Raw genomic sequence first — 11541 nt, 5'->3', positions numbered from 1 at the left:
TGTACCAAAAACTATTGCAAACAAGTGTTATACCTTGAAAATTTTCCACCATGTGATACAAATCGTTTATTGTGTTGTCTTGTGTATCCATACTTACCGCTTAGAGCTCGATATCTCCTTCCCTGGCTGAAATATGATAGATCAAAAAAATTTCTCCATAGGTGCCTAAACATTTGTACCCCAAATAACGCGGCCATCTTATGCTCGTGACGTCATTGTGGATATAAAGTCCATTATAGCACGCCATTGTACATTTAATAATAGACCACATTCCAAATGACGTCACACGAATTTTTCTATTTGAGGGACTCTTATATTTTCGAGTGTTATCACTAATAGTGATTGAGATTTCGAAGATTGATATTGAGGCTAACAAACAAGATATCAAGGTGAAACTACCAGGTTTAGTTATTACAGCAAAGAAACAATAGTATATCTTCTAAACTCTGAAAACCAACTGAAAAATTCTAACCCGGCGTTAGAGAATAGATTTATACCTTTATAACTGTACCTGTTAGTTTTAGGTCAGTATCTTCTTCCAGGATTGAATAGTAGTACTTATTAATGGAACTCTCACTCGAAATTGTTAGAATACCCCTAATAGCCGCAGCCATTTTATTTCATGACGTCATTTGGAATAAGGTCTATATATATATATCCACACACATGCTCTATTGTATAACTAAATTTGTAATTAAAAATTGCAAGTGTACATATTGCTATGTACGCTGATCATGTAATTCAGTGCCTTAAAAATCTGTTGTTCTCCTTGATTGTGCGAATTATTGGCTTTGAACCCATCCTGCAAGCAGTTGGAGCTTATAGGTGATTTTGGTGATTCGCTACAAATTCGTCAAAGTTTAACCTGCCAATTACTCGTAGCACCTGAGATTAGCATCTTCATAGCTACAGATTGAGCTGGAATTTGCCAAAATTTATTCTGCCAAATGCAATTTAGCTTGCTATTCACCAAAGTTTACCCCCACCAAAGTTTCCCTCTATATGGTAGTCGATTCATTGTCCTGCTAAGGATCTCTGGTAAGTTTTCAAGGGCAGTCAAGTTCCAGTAAATAAACTAGAGTGTGTTTATATGGCTTCTCATATTAGACAATGAGCTTGAGAACCAGCATTTAGTTTATTTTGTAATGCAACAGAAAATAAGTCTAGTACGTTTGAAGACATGGTGATTAGTATCAAACTGGTGGCTTCTACAGAAAATTGGTTCAACTAATTTTGCTCAAATTGTCCAGATGGGCACTGATCCAATACTGGATCTGTAGATCAGTACACCTCTAATTTACACATTATCCTAGTGGTCAATAGCACTAAAAAACAAAAACAATAGCTAGCCTTGGCACAATCTCTATTTAAATTTTATGGTGTATTATGAAATGTGGTACAGTTAACCCTCTAATCATCATAACCGTCATCTGGTTGATCGAGTCTAATAACTTACACGCTGAGTACAATTTTGACTTTGCTACAGCTTGTTTGTACGTTTAATAATGCAGTGCGCTTACTCTGAAATCCTCACGCCCACAGGGTCCTGGTTACTGGGCCTAACTGGGGTAAACAGATCCCACACGGACTATTGTGCGAAAGTACAGAAAATGTCTCATCGTAAAAGAAGACCAGTTTGTTAGCTATTTGAGTTGTTAATCATTAAGAAGAAGACGATCTGTAACAATGGGGACAGATACAAGCTAGACACGGCATGGTGGCCATGCGGTCGGTACTTTACGCATGCGCATTGGGCGTGACAGTGGGAAACTCGAAGAAACTAGACCTGATGTGAATCGCTCGGTGAGGTAACACCTTATAACAGTATTAGTAGTGTAGGTTAGAGACCTAGCACGAGGATCCGAGAGCGTGGTCTCTAACTGACTTAGAAAATGTATGCATTATATATATGGGCATATAGGTGGAGTCATTGTGGGATTGGGTTATATGTCGCACTGAAATCGTCGTGCAATGCTAAAATAATCACGGAAGACTGAACATGTTTTTGTTGAAGTGTTGAAAAAATTGAAGCTCGCACTGCTTCCTTTTGCAAGCTAGACTAATTGGATCTGGCACAGCTGGGAAACGGCAGTGATCGATAATGTCGAGCCGGGTTAGCGGTAGCCAGTGCCTATGGCGTCACAGCAATGTAAAGAACACGTGTGTTGAAGAAGCAGCTTGTGTGGATTTATACGATGGGAACGAGTTGTCACAAGTTGTGCCTTCAGTGGCACCACTGCAGTAGCACGAAGAACAGGCACAGTTTCTAATATGGACCACACCCACATTACACGTAGTGAAAAATAACGTTCTACAAGAAAACTTACCTAGTTAGATCTTGGTAAAGTCCATCCATAGTTTAATAGATGACAAAAGCAGCCATAAAACACTCTAGAAACAGATGGGCGCTAAACAGAATTTTCCGTGATATTTTTGGACTTCTCCGTTTATCGCGACAAACGTATGTACAACGTTAGATTGTACCTCCCATAATCGAATTCTCTTAGGTACACCTATAAAATGAATAGAGTGGTTGACCACATGTTGGCCTGGGTGACTGGTCACCCACTGTAGGCATCAGCCTGATTATGCTTGGAGGAAGCATTGCAAATCAATGATCGAAAGTGAGATTTGTGATGCTTGAGGTCTTTTCTGCTAGCAGGTTTCTAACCATTTTAAGAACCTACTAGCAAGTCTCTTAGTGGATTTTAAAGACCTCATTATCCTCCAAAGATCAAAGCATATTATGCATACCATTGTCTAAGTAGTATTACATACTCTCAGCTAGTTTGATAGAGATGGGAGTTTTTGCTCTAAGGTAATAGAACTAAATGTACCTTTAGTACAATAATCAAACAGTACGATAGTACTGTTTAAGTAGGGATCGGGGTGGATTTGGCGCGCGCCTCAAATTTCGATCCCTCAAAAATCATCCTAGAAATATCTCACACAGCAAATAAACCTTTTACTAAAGAGTCTTCAAGTTTCTAACTTTATTTCTAGCGTTATATATCAGGAAACGACTAGAAAAGTGCTGGAATTTTATTTCTAAAAAATCGCTAAAACAGAAATTTTCGTCTGCCTGCCAGCCTGCCTGCCTGCCTGACCACATTCGCAAGGCTACAGGCCAAACGAAGCAGCGAAGGATCACCATTCTTTGCCACAATATTTAACTCGCTGCTGGGATGTGCCTTTTCGGGTTCCGACGAGTGTCTGCCTTCTGCGCTTTGCCTTTCCTTTTATCTTCAATTACGGATCGTCTTCTTCTTTTCCAGTCACGGAGGCGTTAATAATTCGTATCGACACTTTCCTTAGAGCAGCCGTATTCGGACGCCACAAAACTAATAACGGATTCCGTACTGTAAGGGCAAGTAGATGCCTGTATAGCAACACTTGCAAAGCGATCAAACAGCCTAGTGAAGTAAGAACACACTGCCACGCCCTTATCAATCAGAGCGCGCGCTCGTACTTAACGATCAGTGGACCACGCCCATTATTAATGGTCCAGCAGTAACTAATTGTAGAAAACAGGAGATAGAAACCCTGCATGCCTTTCAATTTAGTAATTGAGCAGCTTGCATAAAGCAAGCAGCAAGATCGAGATACTCTAATAGAGCAGTCAGTGCCAAAGATCAATAATAGCTATATACCTATACCAAAAAAAGTTAACTAGTGAATTTAAAAATTGTTAATTTAGAAATGGAAGTAGGGATCAAGCGATAAAAACTACTGAAACAAGTGATTTGAATGATGGCAACTATTACAACATAGCTTTGTGGGGAAATCCCTACTTTGGCATTGAACATATATGGTGACGTGGTGAGATGCCAATGTAAGGATTTCCCCACAAAGCTATGTTGTAATAGTTGCCATCATTCAAATCACTTGTTTCAGTAGTTTTTATCGCTTGATCCCTACTTCCATTTCTAAATTAACAATTTTTAAATTCACTAGTTTATTGTTAGTTCTAGTATACTATAACTACATCAAAATTAGGAGGTGTTTTGGTTCACTAAACTAAAACCTATGGAATTTTTGGTTCAAAAACTAAGCTACATGTAAATCAAAACCTTCAGATTTTTTGGTTGGAAACTTTCTTGAACTTCTGGTTCTACTAAATTAACAGGTTTCAGACAAAAGCAAAACCTGACAGTGCATTCTACAAGGTAAAGACCACTATCATAGTTCAATGAAGTTGCTTATGTCTGCAAGTGAAGTCATAAAAAATCTTTTTTTATCTTATTTACTCTTTGTAAGTTGTCAACAAGTGTAGGTTAGGATCCAAGGGCGTGGTCTCTAACTGACTTAGAAAATGTATGCATTATATATATGGGCATATAGGTGGAGTCATTGTGGGATTAGGTTATATGTCGTACTGAAATTGTTGTGCAATGTTAAATAATCACGGAAGACTGAACATGTTTTTGTTGAAGTGGTGAAAAAAAATTGAAGCTCGCACTGCTTCCTTTCACAAGTTAGACTAATTGGATCTGGCACAGCTGGGAAACAGCAGTGATCGATAACGTCGAGTCGGGTTAGCGGTAGCCAGTGCCTATGGCATCACAGCAATGTAAAGAACACGTGTGTCAAAGAAGCAGTTTGTGTGAATTTATACGATGGGAATGAGTTGTCACAAGTTGTGCCTTCAGTAGCACGAAGAACAGGCACAGTTTCTAATATGGACCACACCCACATTACACGTAGCAAAAAATAACGCTCTACAAGGAAGCTTACCTAGTTAGGTCTTGGTAAAGTCTATCCATAGTTCAATAAATAACAAAAACAGCCATAAAACACTCAAACAGATGGGCACTTAACAGAATTTTCCGTGATATTTTTGGATTTCTCCGTTCATCGTGACAAACATACGTACAACGCTAGATTGTATCTCCCATAATCGAATTCTTTTAGGTATGCCTATAAAATGAACAGAGTGGTTAACCACATGTTGGCCTGGGTGACTGGTCACCCACTGCAGGCTATCAGCCTGATTATGCTTGGAGGGAGCATTGCAAGTCAATGATCGAAAGTGAGATTTGTGATGCTTGAGGTCTTTTCTGCTAGCAGGTTTCTAACCATTTTAAGAACCTGCTAGCAGGTCTCTTAGTGGATTTTAAAGACCTAATTATCTTCCAAAGATCAAAGCATATTATGCATACCATTTTCTAATACAAAATAAACTCCTGTACATTGAGGGTAATAGAACTAATACTGTTCTTAAAATTGAGTGCTAAAACTAGAACTATGATTTGCAGTGGTAAAACAACACTATCGAGTTTACAGCTGATTTTGTGATGTTATTGTCTAATAACAAGTTTGTGGTTTATGCTGTATAAACAAAAACACCTTAATTGAGTTGCTTAGTCCATAGGGAGTGTTTTGATATATGTGACCATGTCAGCAAAAACCCGTCTAGTTTGCACAACTTCTGAATTTCTTTTTATTTTCTCATCATTGTCTGCATTGCTCAAGGAATGGTTCACCAAAGTTTAAGTTGATTATGGTAAGTAGTTTTGGAATTACATGTTAGACAGTAGGAAGAGCAAGGAATTCGATTTGTACAGTGACTATACTAAAAATAAACCACAGGCACTTACATTTGCAACCATAACTTCCATTTGGATTAGTCTATAGAGTTGGGATTTTGCTTAAAATGTTCACCATGGATTGGCAGATCTACCAAGGTATAGTTTTAGCCCTGCAGTTACTTGCGCATAGGCATATGAAGGCGGTTTTATTGAAGAAACGGAATGATTTTGTTTACATCTACCACATCGTAAACAAACGAACGTGACACACAAACCATTGGGGCTACAGAAATTAAACAAAGATATTCGAACTCCCCACGAGTAGGCGAATAAGATGGTATATAGGTTTAATGGATTTGAGTCTTCCTTCTCTGCTTGATTAAAATTTTTCTTTGTAACATGCATAATTTTACCAATTTTTTAAAATTTTGTTTTTCTCAAAACACATGCTTGTGCGAACTAGACGGGTTTTCACTGAGACGGCCAAATATAGTTATCAAGTGAATATCCGTTCAGGTCGGCTACTACAGCCCCATTTTCAGTCCATGGTAAATTCTGCCGCAAAACCTGACAGTTAGAGCGTTACTGAGTTTTTGCGGTGCACACTTTGGCTTCCATAGATTGAAGGGCTTCAACTTTAGTTGGCAAATGATCACATCGTGGTTAATTATCATTTTGTCACTGCTAATTGTGTTACAACCTGGTGGTCCATTTATGGGTGGGTTGACACCTCCTTCTCATAACTGCACTTAATTTTAAGCTTTGAAGTTTCATAAAGTCTAGTCTGTGGGCTATAAAGTACAGTTTTGTTGCAACTATTGGCAAGTTAGCTCAACCATGGACAGACAGCTTTTTATACAGTAGATACAACTAGTGTAGATCCCACAATTGTAATGATAGCCAACATGACTGAAGCCATTACCATGGTGCAAAAAGAAAATCAGACACAAAGGAGGACACGCATGTAGCTGCAGTGTAGTGAAAAGATCATCTTGGATTTTTAGTGACATCAAACAGTGAAGATATCAAGCCAATAGCATTTACCACCAGTTGAGTTGTTAGTACAGAAACTGTGCTACTTCTAAAAACCAGGCGCCATGCAGCTAGCTAACTCATCGGGAATATATAGCCCATTTTCACATAAGGGCTAAGGAATGTGGTGATTAATAATTGTGATTGCACAACATCCGATGTCCTTTAAAATGTATTGAAGCCTATGGGAGTGAGGTAAGAAATCTTCACGGGAACCTCAACTGTATCGTGTATTTTTGTGAGAATGAAATTGCAATCTTCAGGGTATTAGCATCGATCACGATGGTATATAGTTTGTGTGAAGATTCACTGTGTTGTAAAGCAGAAATGAGTGACTTTAACACTCTAGTGACTTCGTTTTCAGCATCTAGAGAGTGTACTTAGTAAGAAAAACATTGTTACTACAAGGCTGGGAACGTCGCTATGCAATATTTTATCACAGAATAGGCAATCTTTCACCACTGTGATTCTATCAATACTAAGCGATTATTTCACCCGTTACAGTAGGTTTGGTGGCCATGTTTTGTTGCCTAACAATCCTCTATACTTGTAAGAGTAAAAATACTTCACTTTAGGAAAGATGCAGGCTTTAAAACTTAAGATATCACTACCATTTGACACAAGATCACTAATTTCTCGATCACAACACAGTGTATCTTTCCAATTTTCACGTCATTGTTGTAGTATAGTGGCTGCTATAAAAGTACGTTCTTATAATAAGAATAAACGGTATGGTTTGGGCTCCTGTTAAGTGTAAAGGTCTTAGTCCCATATGTTTCAATACATTTTAAGGCCTCCCAAAGGACACTGGATGTTGCACAACCCATAATATTTATCTTCTAAACTGTTTTATAGTTTGACTATTGTGTTTTCCCCCCACAAATTCTCTCGACAAAGCCTCAAAGCTACTCACATACGTAGGGGATACGCCCCCTTTCCAACTCGAAGGGATAGGCTATTCCTGGTAGTGTACGAGGCCTGCACCGTTGTTTCTCAATTGTTACACGCCTGTAAAACCCGAAGGGAAGGTGACTCACAAAGTCTGAGTAGAGTCACCACGCCTGTATTTCAGACCGCCAAAAATAAACCACCTCAGAGTAAAGTTTACCTGTGTAGAAGTTTAATACAGACTTCATTTCACTTTTACCTCTTACGTAAAAGCTTCTATTACCATTTAACGATTTTGCTCACGTGGTTGAGAATGGACAAACATAGGTAGATAGGTACACACACACACTTTTATGAAAACAAATTCAGTAAACCAGGCGCGCGCCCACAGCCGGCTGTGGGTGTGTGCTTTAAAGTTCTGGCAACTCGTTAGAAGCCTTTAGGGTCACTGTAAACAGAAACTTATAAGCTCCTGCTGTAAAGCACATTTGGGCTTGATTGTACCTACCAAGTTGTCATGAAGAAGATAGTTTACAAGTGATACTTTATGGCAGGATATTGCTACTATACGTGTTTCAAGGGAGTTAAATTTTACAAAATTTGCAGTTGCTTAATGGATGATATCTGCTATGGCATTTTCTGATGTCACAAAACAAAATGGCCGTGTTAGTGCGGGGACTTTGCACAGGGAGGTATTGGGCGAGATAATGTCTCTGTTTATAAATTCAAAAAATGGTGAAGGTGAGGCATATAGTACGATAGTACTGTATAGTAGGGACCACAAAGGTTTCACTTTTATCTAACGACAATGAAGCAGGTAAATCAAGCCTTGAGATTGACCCGAAACACTTTCAACAAGTTGCTACAATTTTAAAAAAAAATTATTAAATGGAATTTTCTACTGACTGACTGACTGATGCCTTCAGACAAACGTAACTTGATAACGGCTAAGGCTACGGGCTTGATTTTTTCACTGTTCAACGTCGCTTCAGCCGGACATATGCCTTTTGGCAAACCGCAGTACATACAATGCATTCTTCATGGACTTACCAGTGTCCTCCTTTGTGTCCCATTCATCTTTGCTGACAGCAAAAGGTGTCAATTTGGCAGTAGCGCATGATGGCTTCCCTTTGTAACGGAAATCGTCCGTATTTTTCATAATGGCTACTTTGATTGCTGAGGTGTTTTTCGAACAGTTCTTGATTCATAATGCTGTGTAACAGGTTGAACATAGCTGACAATAAAGCATAATGGATACATCACATTTCAGACAATAATTAATAGCAATTAATAGCTGGGGAATGCAGTGTCATTTCTTTCTTTTGATGCGGCATGCGTGGGTTCATCAGTCATAATTTATTTTACAAAAAAGTTAACAAAGGGACCATAGCACATCGTTAAAAAGTACTGAAACAAGCTGGAGTAGTGCACGATATTAAATCACAGTAAAATAATAAGAAATGATATATCCCTACTGTGTTCAAGATACCATAATGGAAATGCACAATAGGGATTTAACAATTCTTATTGTCTTTACACGTGCACCAATAATCGGATCGGCTATCGATTATTGGCCTTGTTTTTGCATATCGGCATTGGATCATTAACATGTGTAAATAAGTAGCAGATACAGATATAAACAACTATTTATGGGACTTGTGTTCTAGTAATATCTAAGCAGTGCCTGTTTATGTATTGTTGAATGTTGATTTAAGTCTCACACTGTCACTTTGCAGAGTGGAAAAAGTCTATGCTACCATATTAGATCGGCTTTGTTTAGCGGCTTGATCCAGCTTGTTCCAGTACTTTCTACTGATGTGCTATGGTCCCTACTCTATTTGAAAGTCCAAAATTTTTTGCGCACTTGTATAATGCAATACAAATAAGCTAGCTTATTTGTGTCCAAATTAAAAATTTTTGGTCTGCTTTTCTTGTTGAAGTGCGTTTTCATCGTCACAGTACGTGTACTACTACTCACCTTTATAGTGTGTACCAAAGTCTCTGAAGCCCCTGCACTAAAATGGCCATTTTATCAATTATGACATCAAATTATTTGTCATTGCGGATATCGTCCATTGTTCAAATTTTATCATCAAAATCCAACTACTATAATAGGAGAGTCTTGTGATCCATTGAGATTGAATACTCACTTGTTCATCTGTAAAAATTACATGGCTCAGAAGTTTGTGTATATAATATGGTAATTGGTTGGCTGATCATCCTTCAATGACTGACCCCATCCCATTGCTCTACACAAACGTGTAGTTCTCAAACACTGCATCATTATAGATAACTCTAGTTTACTAGAAGGTTCCATTTTCAGGCTGCTTTGCCAACCAGCCCCTAGTATGTTCCTAAAAGACATAACTACAAGGTGCTGGTCAGCTAGCTGCTACATGGGTGGATATGACCTAGTACCAGTGGAGTTTATAACCCATGTCACATTTTGACCTGAATTCAGACGACTACAGAAAATGTACTAATTTCTGCCTAAAGTGTACCAATGCTGGGGAGGGGACGGGTGGGGGGACAGCAACAGACAATACAAAATAACAGCATGGATATTTGCACGTGTAATATTTAGTGTACCAGCAACCAACATTACATTACCACACCTTCTGGTCCTGTGGCATCACTCCTAAGGTGGGGAATACCCATGCACACACAGCTGGGAGTATCTCATTATCAGCAAAGTTGACATACTGCAATACCAGGGACTGATCTAGCACGGTGGTACCCCTCAATGTCTCACTAGCAACTAGTATAGGAGACATTATAACAGTTTTCCACACTATACTACACTAACCATAATAAGCTATAGCGTTACTCTCGTATATCGCTACTCCGTATGTAGTCTCGAATGCTGGAACCTGCAGGGACAAGAATCACGTGATAGCTCACTACATAAATAGTCACCTTTCCCAAAGGAAACTTCTCCAGAAACTCTTTGGACTTGTTGGTGACGCCGAGACGGAACTCTGGCGGCTCTGACACCACCTTCACGTCTGCGCCACTGTACTCTGCAGCAATTAAAATCTTGTAGGCGCGAAAACTCTCAGGATTGAGGTAGGTATATAGAGTCTACAAGAAAAGATAATACACGAATATACAGTAACCCTCGCCCTCATAATATCCCCATGTAGTTCATGATCACAACTACACACAAGGATTAACTAACCCCAGACATGGCGCCACCTGACGAATACCACTAGCAAAAGTACTGATACCGTAAAACTGAATGTCACAGTACAAATTTTCGCGAACAATCCGCGATGAGAAATCGTGAAAATTAATTTGATATATATATATATATAGCGCGTACCAGTATGGCGGGCGTGCTTGGCAGGTTGTTAACGAAGACCATAGCAGTGACTAGAGCTACTGGTGGTGTGGCGAGGTATTCTTCTCATCAAATATTCAGTCACCGCGACTCCCCTGATAATAATGAAAATACGCCGTTTGCTTTCACCCCTGAAAATAAGCGCCGTGTGGAGGTTATAATGAACAACTATCCCGAGGGACACAAAGTAGCTGCCATGATACCAGTACTGGACCTAGCTCAAAGACAACATGGATGGCTTCCCATCTCTGCTATGAACCATGTGGCTGAAGTGTTGGGTGTACCACGCATGCGTGTCTATGAGGTGGCTACGTTTTACACCATGTTCCAGAGAAGTCCAGTGGGCAAGTATCACGTGCAGGTATGCACCACAACCCCCTGTATGCTGTGTGACAGTGGTGGCATTGTGGACACTATCTGTGACACACTTAATATTGACATAGGGGGGACTACCAGTGACAAAATGTTCACTTTATCAGAGGTGGAATGTCTTGGTGCTTGTGTTAATGCTCCAATGGTTCAGATTAATGATGATTACTATGAGGACCTGAGCCCTAATGATATCAAGGAAATTTTGAGTGACCTACGTAACGGCAAGGTACCTAAAAAAGGTCCAAGGAATGGTCGCTATGCTGCTGAACCTACTGGAGGACTGACTAGTTTAACTGATCCACCCAAAGGACCAGGGTTTGGTGTTAGGGAAGATTTGTAACATGTTATGTGTAATGTCTGTATTAGTGATATTGTTACTGA

General features: G+C 39.3%; 2 protein-coding genes across 2 annotated transcripts in view; one reads left to right on the top strand and one right to left on the bottom strand.

Annotated features, from left to right (window-relative positions):
* The window catches only part of LOC136237174 (elongation factor 1-gamma-A-like), a 17564-nt gene extending 6814 nt beyond the window's left edge, over positions 1–10750 (bottom strand). The window contains exons 1-4 of the mRNA XM_066027491.1: positions 10627–10750; positions 10365–10529; positions 10255–10318; positions 10064–10206 (exon numbers count right to left, since the gene is read on the bottom strand). Of these exons, the coding sequence (XP_065883563.1) occupies positions 10064–10206; positions 10255–10318; positions 10365–10529; positions 10627–10635 (381 nt within the window). The 5' untranslated portion in view covers positions 10636–10750. The remainder of the gene's footprint in view (positions 1–10063; positions 10207–10254; positions 10319–10364; positions 10530–10626) is intronic.
* LOC136237176 (NADH dehydrogenase [ubiquinone] flavoprotein 2, mitochondrial-like) lies at positions 10702–11541 on the top strand. Its single transcript, XM_066027493.1, has one exon. The coding sequence runs from the start codon at positions 10775–10777 to the stop codon at positions 11498–11500; it is 726 nt and encodes a 241-aa protein (XP_065883565.1). The 5' UTR covers positions 10702–10774; the 3' UTR covers positions 11501–11541.

This window comes from Dysidea avara, chromosome 10, assembly GCF_963678975.1.
Source record: "Dysidea avara chromosome 10, odDysAvar1.4, whole genome shotgun sequence".
In the NCBI taxonomy this organism is placed as follows: domain Eukaryota; kingdom Metazoa; phylum Porifera; class Demospongiae; order Dictyoceratida; family Dysideidae; genus Dysidea; species Dysidea avara.
The sequence above is the reverse complement of the archived record's forward strand: the minus strand, read 5'-3'. Positions and strand labels throughout refer to the sequence as shown.